Source organism: Brassica napus, chromosome A2, assembly GCF_020379485.1.
Source record: "Brassica napus cultivar Da-Ae chromosome A2, Da-Ae, whole genome shotgun sequence".
Taxonomy (NCBI): domain Eukaryota; kingdom Viridiplantae; phylum Streptophyta; class Magnoliopsida; order Brassicales; family Brassicaceae; genus Brassica; species Brassica napus.
Window position 1 is genome coordinate 16036082 of NC_063435.1, and position 13487 is coordinate 16049568.

The window sequence follows — 13487 nt, forward strand, 5'->3', positions numbered from 1 at the left end:
CGTGCTATATCAGATGCATTGAAAGAGCTGAAGTGGATGAAGAGACTTTTGGAAGATCTTGGAGTTAAGCATGAGACCCAGATGGAGTTGTTTTGTGATGGTAAATCTGCCATCTATATCGCAGTGAATCCTGTGTTCCATGAACAGACGAAGCATATAGAGACAGACTGTCACAGTGTGAGAGACGTGGTTAAAGCCAAGCTCATCTCTACCGTTCATGTTCGGACTAATGAGCAACTCGCGGATATCTTGACAAAAGCATTGGGGACTTCATCATTTTGTTACTTGTTGTCCAAGTTTGGAGTGTGTGATTTGCACGCTCCAACTTGAGGGAGAGTGTTAAGGAGGATCGAACCGACGTACGTAAATGTATATTGTGTGAGTTCTGTTGTAAAGATAAGGGTAGATAGATATCGATAGATTCTGTTGTGATTTGGTGCTATCACATTATGTAGGCTAAGCTGTGTATAAAAGTCACGATTGTGACAAAGAAGAATAATAAGATCTTTTCACCATATCTCTTGTTTACAGTGTACATCAAAAAGGGCACGCACACTCATTCGACCACCATCGTCGCATCGGTCACAGCTCTCAAACCCCTATATAAGAGGTTTCCTTTCCTTCTCGTACCCAAACAATCTTCTCCAACTTAAAAAAAAAAACAGAGAGAACAAAAACTTAATCAACCCCATTTCTTGAAATACGATATAAGATAAACCATCTCATTTTTTTATCTAAAAGCCTTTACTTTCTTCACATTCGTTTAATCGGTACTGAACATGCATGGAGAGAGTCATAGGTTTCAAAATCGGACACAGATTTGTCAAGATCTTCAAATGGACTCGATGCAGAAGAACTCAAACGAATAAACGTCAATGCAGGACCCGAATCACAAATCCGATCACCGGAATCCGCTCATTAGCACGGTGTCTAAGCCGTGGAGCCAAGAGATTATGCGGTGGCGAGAAGATTTCGGGTAATAGCAAGATCCGACTGGGTAAGGATCCGAACGCGTCTCTGTCGATGAATGTTGTTCCGAAGAGACATCTGGTGGTTCACGTCGGTGAATCAGACGGTGACACGCGGCGGGTTGTGGTGCCGTTGATCTACTTTAATCACCCATTGTTCGGAGAGTTGTTGGAACAAGCGGAGCTGGTTGATGGGTTCGATCAACCGGGTCGAATCACGATTACGTGTCGGGTTTCTGATTTTGAGAAAGTTTAAATGAGGATCGCCGCATGGGATCATTGTCGCAGGAAAAGGACTTGCAAAATTCTATAACTTGACATTTCTTCCAAATTATTTGTGTGTGTGTGTGAATATCACTAGTCGTACAGCTATACTTAATACAAGATCAGTGTGAATGCAATTTCATTTACTGAAACATATGAAAAGTTTGATTGGTAATCCAATATCACAATGATATGAGATTTATCTATTAATAGTTATCAACCATAAAAACGGTATGAAATCAGATGTATAGATGTGGTATTCTCAGCCAAATGATTCAAACTATACAATAAAATAAACGTGTATGCTACTATGATAATTATTACAATAGTAAAATATATAAGGTAACTAACGAGTTAAACGAATCAAAACTATAATTTTATAGGCCATATCAAACTAACAAGTGTGTTTACTATGACGCTCTTTCCTACCTCAAGACGCTTCAGAACAATGTTGAGCTTCAACACTTCACTAACGCACATTATTGCGCTATATAAATAAAAGCCGTACAAATATTCAAAAGCTTCAGTAGCTCAGTTGGTTAGAGCGTGTGGCTGTTAACCACAAGGTCGGAGGTTCAACCCCTCCCTGGAGCGGTTATTTTATTTTTAATTATTTTTTCTTGCCACGGCTTTTTTTTTTTTTTTTTTTTTTTTTGATCAATGCCACGGCTTCTTTATTTACTAGGAACGTTCTCGACAAATCGAAATTTCGAGAACCCTCTCGTTGTCTCTCCCAATCGCTCACCACCATACTCAGTTAGTTCTCCTCTCTCTTTTTAAGCTTTCGCCATCATCGAAGATGCGACACAACACTCTAATAGCATTCAATGGCGGAAGAAGCAAAATCAAAAGGAAACGCCGCCTTCTCCTCCGGCGATTACGCCGCCGCAATCACACACTTCACCGAAGCAATCAACCTGTCCCCAACCAACCACGTCCTCTACTCGAACCGATCCGCCGCCTACGCATCCCTCCACCGCTACGCCGAAGCACTATCCGACGCCCAGAAAACCGTAGAGCTCAAACCGGACTGGGCCAAAGGGTACAGCCGATTAGGCGCGGCGTACATGGGCCTTTCTCAGTACAAAGAAGCAGCCGATGCGTATAGGAAAGGCTTAGAGGTTGATCCGAGCAACGAGACGTTGAAGTCGGGGCTAGCCGACGCGTCAAGACCCCGCGGGCCATCGTCGAATCCGTTCGTTGAGGCGTTCCAAGGGGAGGAGATGTGGGCCAAGCTGACGGCGGATCCGGGGACTAGGGTTTATTTGCAGCAGCCTGATTTCGTGAAGACGATGCAGGAGATTCAGAAGAACCCTAACAATCTTAATTTGTACATGAAGGATAAGAGAGTGATGCAGGCGTTGGGTGTTTTGTTGAATGTTAAGTTTGCCGGGTCTAAGGGAGAAGACACGGAGATGAATGAGGCTGAGCCGGCGAAGAAGGTTGAACCGGAGCCTGAGCCGGAGCCTGAGCCTATGGAGTTGACGGAGGAGGAGAGGGAGAAGAAAGAGAGGAAGGAGGAGGCGAAGAAGGAGAAAGAGCAAGGAAACGCTGCCTACAAGAAGAAGGAGTTTGAGAAGGCCATTGAGCATTATAGTAAGGCGATGGAGCTTGATGATGAAGACATATCATATCTCACGAACCGTGCTGCTGTTTATCTTGAGATGGGAAAGGTACTTGCTGTTAAGTGTTCTTTGCTGAGGAATTGGCTTTAAGCTCGTATCTTTAGAGGAAGAAAGGAATCTAAGTTTCATGAAGTAGATAGTTGTTGTGCATTTTGATGAGTTTTGATAACTTGGATCTCTGCTTCTTGCTGGAGATTAAGATGTTTTGGGTTGAAGTGTTTAGTTGTTCTGTTATAGTTCATCTGGATGTAGACGTGTTTTATGTGTTTGTGTTTGGCGTTTTGAGGGCTAATTGCTTCGAATCGAATGTCAGTATGAGGAGTGCATTCAAGACTGTGACAAGGCTGTTGAGAGAGGCAGAGAGCTTCGTTTCGACTTCAAGATGATAGCAAAAGCTTTGACTAGGAAAGGGTCTGCGCTGGTGAAGATGGCGAAATGCTCAAAGGACTTTGAACCTGCGATCGAGACTTTTCAAAAAGCGCTTACAGAACATCGTAATCCTGATACGTTGAAGAAACTAAACGATGCTGAGAAAGCTAAGAAAGAGCTGGAGCAACAGGAGTACTTTGATCCTAAGATAGCCGAGGAGGAGCGTGACAAAGGTAACTGACATTTGATTAACAACCAACCTCGCTATTTGATACTAAGGATAAAGCATTTGACATCTCTCCGTGGATGCAGGTAATGGATTCTTTAAAGAGCAAAAGTATCCAGAGGCAGTGAGGCACTATTCAGAAGCAATCAAAAGAAACCCAAAGGACGTGAGGGTGAGAGCATTTCAGTTTCGTCTTGAGCTAAGCACCTTGTATAAGGAAACTTGAATCTGAGTGGGTGTTTTCTTTCCTGGTCTGCAGGCTTACAGCAATAGAGCTGCTTGTTACACCAAGCTAGGAGCTTTACCAGAGGGATTGAAAGATGCTGAGAAATGCATTGAGCTTGACTCTAGCTTCACCAAAGGATACACTCGGAAAGGAGCTATTCAGTTTTTCATGAAGGAGTACGACAAAGCCATGGAGACGTATCAAGAAGGGCTGAACCATGATCCTAAGAACCAGGAGTTGCTCGATGGTGTTAGAAGGTTTGCAACTGTTGCTTGTCTGCTACTGTTAAAGTCATGTAATCTGAGTCGGTGTATTGAAATTGTTTGCTATGTTATCACTCAGATGTGTGGAGCAGATCAACAAAGCGAACCGCGGTGACCTGACACCAGAAGAATTGAAAGAGAGACAAGCAAAGGCGATGCAAGATCCAGAAGTTCAGAACATATTGTCTGATCCGGTGATGAGACAGGTATAAACAGAAGTGAAAATTGTATCTGAAATAGATTCATAGCTCACAGGCTGAGTTTGAGAGTTCTGTGGAATGAATATCGCAGGTACTGGTTGATTTCCAAGAGAATCCAAAAGCTGCACAAGAGCATATGAAGAACCCAATGGTGATGAACAAGATACAGAAGCTGGTTAGTGCTGGTATTGTTCAGGTTCGGTAGATTGGTTATGCTGAAACCGGATTCAAAGTCAAATTTATATCCAAGTTCCTACGGTGTTGTATCGGTTAACTTAGTTTCTGATCTGCTTTGGGTCATGTTTTGTGAGTTATTATCGAGTTGTGTTCTCTTATTTTTTCTCTTTATCTTATTTGTGTTTACTTCCTTCGAATCTTTTCTACAGAGTATGTGTTCAAGCTTTTAAGTCCATAAAGCTGTTCCTCCGATAATATTGTATCCTGATGAACTTTGCACAGAGGCTTTTAATTATGTTCCGCTCTAATTGTTTCAACACTTTTAAGCTTTCACTTGCTTTCCACGTTATGGTGATCTGAACTCTGTAGGATCTATTTAGCCATTATACGGCAGTTTTTTTGATGCATTTTCTTAGTAATCTTGATTTTTAACACTACCAGATTTAAGTATTCTTCGAGACTACTTGTCGAATATAGGTAACTTTTTTCGAATACTTGTCTAAAGCCTTATTTTTTCGAATACTTGTTCAAAAATATATTATTTGCAAGTTATTTGACTTGTTCGATTATTTTTTACTTCCTAATATTTAAGAATTATTTGGATATATTTCCATTCTAAGAATTATTTGGAGGATAATACTGAGAAGATTATGAATTTTGTTGTTGTCACTCGACTAAGTAAAAACTTGGTAATATTTCTATTTAATATAAAAAAGAAGAAGGAAAAAATATGTTTTTTTATACGAAATATTGCTTACTTCTTATAACAAAGAAATATCTGTTTAGAATTTTCATTTTTATGGTTTATTTATCATTTTTCAGTTATAAGTATTATTAAAACGAGTCGTTAACTTATTTTTATACTTGTTACTTGCTTTATATGTACAAGTAGCAAAATTAACGATTTGATATTTGATTTGAATGAAAAATTGAGATAAATACAGGTTAAGTAGCATGTATAAGACAAGTAACGAATATTTGTGTTTATCCCTTGTTAATTGAACTAAAATGCTTTTCTAACAAGGGAAGCAATATTGCTAAACATTATTTTAAATAACTGCATGTTTTGCAAATGTGGCGATAACCTAATCGTCACCTTATACAAATTATTAAACTTTTCTAGAAAGCTAGTAATTTGAAAATTTGTTTATAATAACTAAAAGAGCACTCAATGTTTAGTCAATTGATAAAATTTTCCACCTATTCCCGATATGCTAAAAATTACATACTTTATGTAGAAAGAAGTAATGCCTTCACATCATAGATAACTATTGGGTTTGTGATATATATCAATAGTATCTTATAGATACGTTACTGTTCATCACTCCTATCAAAATAAAAAACTACGTTGTATATATACTTTTACCGTAATGTGGCTTAACAACACAAGGAAATATACAAGATTTTATAGTACCAGAGCATAAGATCTTTTGACTTAGAATCTAAATACAGCCGCCGCCATTAACGAGAGCCACCTCCGCTGTTTAAGCCGGTGTCGTGCTCTGTCTAACTTCTACTCTCTACGAAGAACATAAAGATGTCGGGACCAATAGGAGCAATTACAGCTGCTGCTGCCTCAACAAATCCTCTGTTCCTGCTCCACCCCTCTGATAATCCCGGAGCGTTGATCTCTTTTGTTGTTTTGAAAGAACAAAACTATCCAGAATGGGCGACAGAGATGAGAAACTCACTTCAAGCAAAACAGAAGTTGGGTTTCATTGATGGAACTCTCACGAAACCAACACTGGAGCCGGATCTCAGCTTCTGACTTGCTGCTAATTCAATGATCATTGGGTGGATGCGAACCTTCATCGACTCCAAGATCCGTTCCACCGTCTCATACGAGTCTGTAGCAGCGACCCTATGGGAAAGCCTTCGAGTTCGTTTCTCAATTGGTAATGGAGTAAGAAAAAAAGTATTGAAAGATGAGATTGCGTCTTGCGGACAAAACAGCCAGCCAGTTTTGGAACATTACGAACGCTTGACAAAGCTGTGTGGGAAGAACTTCAGAACTACAACACAACTAAGGTCTGCACATGCGCAGCTGCAGCAGACATATTGAAGGAACGAGAAGATGATCGAGTTCACCAGTTCCTCTTCGGTCTCGACCTTCCGCGGTTCAGTAATATATGGTCTACGATCACCGGTGAAGATCCACTGCCTCCTCTGAATCAGGTTTACTCACGTGTGGTCAGAGAGGAGAAAAATCAAAACATATCTCAGACACAGGAAAATTCCAAAACAGAGGGGATCAGTTTTTCTGTGAAAATAGAGTCACCTCAAGTTTGCCGCAGCTTCTGGACAGAGATATGGGAATCGTTCCAGTCTCTCTTGCACTCACTGTCGTTGATAAGGCTGTGTGGCGCCCGAATGCTTCCTCTTGCATGGTTACCCTGACTGGTATTTCGAGCAAAACCAACAACCAAGAAACCGTGGGAACCGTTTGGAGTACGGAGACAACAAACCAGTTCAACGAGGAGGTCGTGGAGTAAAAGGAACAGGACGTGGGCGTGGTCGAGTTAACAGTGCACGTGCTGGATCCACTGACGCTAACAACGATCAAATTTCGCAGTTGATTCAACTCCTCCAAGCACAGCGACCATACACCTCTTCAGAAAAGTTGATGTGATTATTGATACATGAGCCTCACATCATATGACGGGAGACTTGTCTCTGCTGATAAATGTGGTGGACATTTCCTCGTCTCCTGTCAAATTCCCTAACGGGAATAGCTCTCGAGCAACGAAACGTGGTGTTGTAGGCACAGGGGGGGGGGGGTAACCCACGAATTGGTTGATTGGTGGAACCAAGTTTTAAACCTGAAAACAAAGAGAACCGATTTTTATGAGTTTTAGAGTTTTTATGATGCAAACAGAAACAAATATGAAAACGAATGAGATGATGATGATAATGATAATAAAACAAGATAAAGAAACAAAGGATAGGATGGAATCAAGCTGCTGGATGTGTATCACTCTCAGCTTGATTAGAAGATGAACTGAAGTGGATTTGCGGATGAAGGTTTGATTGAATCTCTCAATCTGATGGAATGATGGATCGAAGTGATTGACTCTCTCAATCTGTGTACTGAGCTTGTTTGATTTTCACAAACAAACTAGACTCACGAAATCAATAAGACAACAAAGAATCTCTCTTTGAATCCTAAAGACCGATATTTTATACAAAGAACAACTTTGATAAAACTGAATAAACTTTCTATTAACTTGGTGATTAAGGGTTGCTCTTTACACTGGACGTCTAGGAGCTTATATAAGGCTCAGAGACAAAGGTCCTAATGTTCTAAAACAAATAGAAAAGGAAACAAATCAAAACTAAGAAAGAAATCGAAAACTAGCCGTTGGAGCCTTTTGTGGGATTTTGGCTCCAAGTAAAGAATCTGATCTTTCTTGAACCTGGATGGTTTAAAGGGATAAGTAAGCTTCCTGGGAACCTTCTTGACTGCTTGGAATGTGCTGAGTTCGTGCTTAAACTGAAGAGGAAAGAGCTGTTGGACATTAATGTCGGTTTGCTCCAAATAAGGCAGGTTTGAGTAAATGATAGGCGTGGGCATTCGGGGTCCCAATCGGGTTTCGGTTTAGTCCAATCGGGTTTCGGTTTTTCGGGTTTATCAAAATCAGCCCCATTCGGGTTATATGAAAATTCGGTTTGGGACCGGTTCGGATTCTATCGGGTTCGGGTCGGATTTAGTAATTCTTCAAAGAACCGGTATAACCCGATGTACTTTCGGGTTCGGGTCCCAATCGGTTCTTCGGTTTAAATGTACCTGATTTATATCTACTTTGTAACCAAAAAATAACTAAAATCGGTTCTTTGGTTTTAAAATACTTGATTTCTACCTATTTTGTAACCAAAACATAAATAAAATCGGTTCAAACAAAAAAAAAAGGAACATCAAATGTTTCAAAATTAAGTGAAAGGTAAACATAGTTATTGATCGAAAGAAAACCAAATAAATGAAAGCATGAAACGTAAATCAAGTTCTCATGAAATGAAAAACATTATTCAATGAAAAATAAAACCCAAATCTAAAAACTTTAACCTTCAACCATCAATCTTCATATGATAGATAATTATTTTAGATGTTCAATATATTTTGAATATATATAAGGAATTGAGATCATGTTTGGTACAAGTTCTTTTTGGAAATTTTGAATGTTTCGGGTTCTATCGGGTATCCATTTAGGTTCGGGTTCGGTTCGGATAATACCCATAACCCAAAATACCATAAAACAAGATCCATTCGGTTTTTATGTCGGGTTTGGATCGGTTCGGATTCATTTTTATCGGGTCGGGTTCGGTTCGGGTTTTCGGGTTCGGTTTATTTGCCCAGCCCTAGTAAATGAGGATCCTCCTGATCCAATGGCTGCTGGTGCATGGTATGGACTTGTAGAACTCCTCTTGGCCGTGTATGATGTCTCCTGATTGGTTGAAGTGATCTTCTGGTCGCCAATATCTGGTTTGAAGCTGATTGAACCGGCTAGCTTCCAATTGAGGCAAGTGTAGAACTGGTTTGGCCGGTTTTGGAGATTGGATCATAACTTCATAATTCCGTGGCCATTTCTCCTGATATTGGGCTTTTTGGAAAGATGAGAGATCCCTCTTGAATCCTATGATGGGCTTTGGTTCAGGCCGCTCCTTCCTTGGACTTGAATCTGCTTCTAAAGTCGGGTACTCGCAGATGGACGGGCTGAGAAACCTCTGACTTGTAAAATTCATAACTTCTTGCTCCGTGAATATTTTGACCCAATTCCAATTGTCCTGGATTCCTTCTGGAGTATAGAATCCAATAAAATTGGTTTCATGTTGAAAGTACTTCTGGTTGTAGAGATATACGCCTTGGACTGAACCTCGGTCGCTGGTACCTCCTAGATGGCCGGTTTGGACGGTTTGGTGAGACTCTGGTTGAACCATGGATTTCGTGACCACAACATCCCCTCCCTCTTGACAAGGTTTCGACCTCGAAACTATATAACCTACATCACGATAGAGTAAGTCAGATTTCATTCTCTTTTGAGAGTTTAGAACCTTACCTTGGTATAATTTCGGTTTGGTGATACATGGTGCATCTGGTGGCTCTTCTTTGAGAAGATGTGAAAGGATCACGCCTCTGCTATGGTCATGGCCATTAAATCTCTTCTGGAGTGGATGGTCCTTTAAAGTTTGGGTGGCCACGTTTCTGATCTTCTTTGGAGTTGATTCTCCTAGCAACATAAGATTATCCGGTGGGATTTCTTTGAAGCTTTCTTCTTGGCAACCTGAAATAATCTCAACACTCTGGACAAAAAGCAAGTGCATTATATCTGTCATGGAAATATTAAGAACATGCTGATCTAAAATGAATCTTACCATAGGTTTTGGAACTTGAACAATAGATTGTTCAGATTTCGGTTTCCACTTGGGAGTGAGTTCATGGCTGAGCTTATGGTCTGGTTCTTTCTTTGGGACTTCAATAAGCTTATAGCTTTCATTTATTCTACCTGTACCAAGAACACACACGTCAGTACTAGTATCCAAAGGTGGTGTTTGAAACTTACCTTGGTGGGATACTTTTATGACCGGTTTTGCTTCTTTAAGCAACATGGACTGCATTGTGTCTTGAACCATCTTCTGGTCCATCACAGGTGTGGCGCCTGGTGGCTCCTCTCCTTTGAATTCATGCTCCTTAGTTCCTGTTACATCACCCTTTGACAAAGACAAGTGCATTACACAAGAATTTGGAACCAATAAATCAGATTGAATAAAACTATCACTTTTCATAGATAATTCTGTTTTCTCTTCTAGTGATGTTTCTATCATTGCTTTCTTAGTAGGGCAAACTACAGCAAAGTGTCCTCTTTTATGACATCTATAACATGTCTGATCTTTTAAATTTTCAGAGTTAGAAGACTTACCTTGGCTTGTTGGCTCTTCTTTATTTGTGTTTAAATCTCCTTGTCTCTTAGACTTAAATCATGGACAACTTTTGATTCCAACAAAGATGTGGAAATCGTGTCTTTCTCAACATCAGGGCCTATCTTAACATCCTTGGACAAAGACAAGTGACTCATACCAGTAGGAGATGATTTATAAACAAATTTATCAAGTATAGGACTTACCTTGGCCTTCTCTTGAAAAATCGGTTTGTCTGATTTTTCTTTGGAACCATGAGTTAGATACCTCCTTGGGTATATCTTTTGGATCTTATATCTTGTGAGTTCTGGTGCAAATTCATCCCTCATGACTTTCTTAAGATCTCTCCACGTTTTGATAGCTGGCTCCTTGTAAAACCATCTATCATCTTTTTCTTGTATCCACCATTTAAAGGCATTACCTCTTAGTTGATCAATGGCATAAGATAGCCTTTCTTCTTTCAGAATGTTGTTGTAGTGAAACCATTCTTCAAGGTTCCTCTCCCAAAATAGGTAGCTTCTTCCTCCTGAAAATGTAAAGAGTTCAATTTTATCAGCAAAAGATTTATGATCAAACCGAGAATTAGCAACATGATGAGTATGGGTTTGAGAAGTTGGATGTTGATTGATCCTTGAAGGGTCTGGTGGCTTGGGCTCAACATAGACAGCCTCTGGTGCATCTCCAAATCTCCTTTCTCCTTGCTGTGGACGTTGGACTCGTGCCTTGTTTCTTTTCCTCAACTGAGAAATCCGATCATTGATCTCTTGCAAAGCTGTCAACTGTTGGTTCTGTTTGGTCATCTGACTTTGGCCGTGTGTTTTTCCTACCATGGCTTCCTGAAAACACTCTCAAAGATCAAGTGAAGGTATGGAAAAATCCTGGTCGAATCAAAATAAGAACCAAAAATGCAAGCTAATTAAAATTAAACCGAAAAAATTGCAATTATGAACCGAAATGAAATAAACTATGCTAAAATAAATTTTCTTTTGGTTTTCTCAATGCAAAAACGAAATGAATCAATATGGAATGACAATTAACACAAGTGAAAAGAAAATATGGAAAGAAAACTAACAATTATATTTTTTTTTTTGAATTTTCTTATGCAAAAAACAAATATGGAAATGCAGATTTTTTTTTTTTAAATGAATGCACAAAATCTAAATATGGTAAGTGGAGCTGGGGGAATGAATGCAAACAACTAGACAAGTATTTCAAAAGAATTTCGTGGATCAAACTAGACAACTCCTTCTTCTTTAGTTTTCTTTTCTTAAGAACAACAATAACAATGCAAAAACTGTTTTTTTTTTTTTTTAATGAAAACAAATGCAAACAAATATGAATGATGCAAGGATAGAGTGACCTGATTCAGGAGCTTGAGCTCTGATACCAAAATGTTGTAGGCACAGGGGGGGTAACCCACGAATTGGTTGATTGGTGGAACCAAGGTTTAAACCTGAAAACAAAGAGAACCGATTTTTATGAGTTTTAGAGTTTTTATGATGCAAACAGAAACAAATATGAAAACGAATGAGATGATGATGATAATGATAATAAAACAAGATAAAGAAACAAAGGATATGATGGAATCAAGCTGCTGGATGTGTATCACTCTCAGCTTGATTAGAAGATGAACTGAAGTGGATTTGCGGATGAAGGTTTGATTGAATCTCTCAATCTGATGGAATGATGGATCGAAGTGATTGACTCTCTCAATCTGTGTACTGAGCTTGTTTGATTTTCACAAACAAACTAGACTCACGAAATCAATAAGACAACAAAGAATCTCTCTTTGAATCCTAAAGACCGATATTTTATACAAAGAACAACTTTGATAAAACTGAATAAACTTTCTATTAACTTGGTGATTAAGGGTTGCTCTTTACACTGGACGTCTAGGAGCTTATATAAGGCTCAGAGACAAAGGTCCTAACGTTCTAAAACAAATAGAAAAGGAAACAAATCAAAACTAAGAAAGAAATCGAAAACTAGCCGTTAGAGCCTTTTGTGGGATTTTGGCTCCAAGTAAAGAATCTGATATTTATTGAACCTGGATGGTTTAAGGGGATAAGTAAGCTTCCTGGGAACCTTCTTGACTGCTTGGAATGTGCTGAGTTCGTGCTTAAACTGAAGAGGAAAGAGCTGTTGGACATTAATGTCGGTTTGCTCCAAATAAGGCAGGTTTGAGTAAATGAGGATCCTCCTGATCCAATAGCTGCTGGTGCATGGTATGGACTTGTAGAACTTCTCTTGGCCGTGTATGATGTCTCCTGATTGGTTGAAGTGATCTCCTGGTCGCCAATGTCTGGTTTGAAGCTGATTGAACCGGCTAGCTTCTAATTGAGGCAAGTGTAGAACTGGTTTGGCCGGTTTTGGAGATTGGATCATAACTTCATAATTCCGTGGCCATTTCTCCTGATATTGGGCTTTTTGGAAAGATGAGAGATCCCTCTTGAATCCTATGATGGGCTTTGGTTCAGGCCGCTCCTTCCTTTGACTTGAATCTGCTTCTAAAGTCGGGTACTCGCAGATGGACGGGCTGAGAAACCTCTGACTTGTAAAATTCATAACTTCTTGCTCCGTGAATAGTTTGACCCAATTCCAATTGTCCTGGACTCCTTATGGAGTATAGAATCCAATAAAATTGGTTTCATGTTGAAATTCCTTCTGATTGTAGAGATATACGCCTTGGAATGAACCTCGGTCGCTGGTACCTCCTAGATGGCCGGTTTGGACGGTTTGGTGAGACTCTGGTTGAACCATGGATTTCGTGATCACAACACGTGGTTTTTACCACTTGGTTCTGACTATTTTCTCAATGATGCTTTGGTTGTACCCGATTTTGATTGTACTCTGATCTCTGTAGCTAAGTTGTTGAAGCAGACATGTTGTGTAGCCATCTTTACTGACACTTTATGCTTCTTGCAGGATCGTTTTTCAAGGACTTTGATTGGAGCGGGTGAAGAGCGTGAGGGAGTGTACTATTTTACGGGTGTCTTCGCTGCTCGTGCGCACAATGTCTCGAAAGTGGTCAATTCGTCTGGAGTCTTGTGGCATTGTAGATTAGGACATACATCTGCTAGTGTTTTGCTTTCTTTACCAGAATGTGATCAATTCTCTAGTGCTTTGGGAGAGATCAAGAGTTGTTATATTTGTTTTTGTGCTAAACAAACACGAGAGATTTTTAATGATAGTAATAATAAAATTTTGGATTGCTTTTCTCTTGTTCATGCGGATGCATGGGATCCTTACAGAACTCCTT

At 39.7% G+C, this 13487-nt stretch overlaps 2 protein-coding genes, 1 non-coding gene and 1 pseudogene across 3 annotated transcripts; 3 read left to right on the plus strand and 1 right to left on the minus strand.

Annotated features, from left to right (window-relative positions):
- Nucleotides 1-733: 733 nt before the first annotated feature.
- On the plus strand, nt 734-1802 carry LOC106360335 (auxin-responsive protein SAUR36-like). The gene has a single exon (XM_013799919.2). It carries the CDS (start codon nt 784-786, stop codon nt 1222-1224), a length of 441 nt encoding a protein of 146 aa, XP_013655373.1. The 5' UTR covers nt 734-783; the 3' UTR covers nt 1225-1802.
- TRNAN-GUU lies at nt 1753-1826 on the plus strand. The gene has a single exon. It is a non-coding gene; the product is annotated as a tRNA-Asn (tRNA).
- Nucleotides 1827-1940: 114 nt separating this feature from the next.
- Nucleotides 1941-4637, plus strand: LOC106362025 (hsp70-Hsp90 organizing protein 3). Its single transcript, XM_013801843.3, has 6 exons — nt 1941-2905; nt 3171-3459; nt 3539-3624; nt 3712-3935; nt 4021-4147; nt 4233-4637. The coding sequence occupies exons 1-6, from the start codon at nt 2060-2062 to the stop codon at nt 4344-4346; spliced, it is 1686 nt and encodes a 561-aa protein (XP_013657297.1). The 5' UTR covers nt 1941-2059; the 3' UTR covers nt 4347-4637.
- Nucleotides 4638-8598: 3961 nt separating this feature from the next.
- On the minus strand, nt 8599-12635 carry LOC125586886 (annotated as a pseudogene).
- Nucleotides 12636-13487: the final 852 nt, after the last annotated feature.

Coding starts and splice junctions, on each gene's coding strand:
- LOC106362025 (XM_013801843.3), top strand. CDS start 2,060: ATGGCGGAAGAAGCAAAATCAAAAGGAAACGCCGCCTTCTCCTCCGGC. Junction 2,906..3,170: donor TTTATCTTGAGATGGGAAAG/GTACTTGCTGTT, acceptor ATCGAATGTCAG/TATGAGGAGTGCATTCAAGA. Junction 3,936..4,020: donor TTGCTCGATGGTGTTAGAAG/GTTTGCAACTGT, acceptor GTTATCACTCAG/ATGTGTGGAGCAGATCAACA.
- LOC106360335 (XM_013799919.2), top strand. CDS start 784: ATGGAGAGAGTCATAGGTTTCAAAATCGGACACAGATTTGTCAAGATC.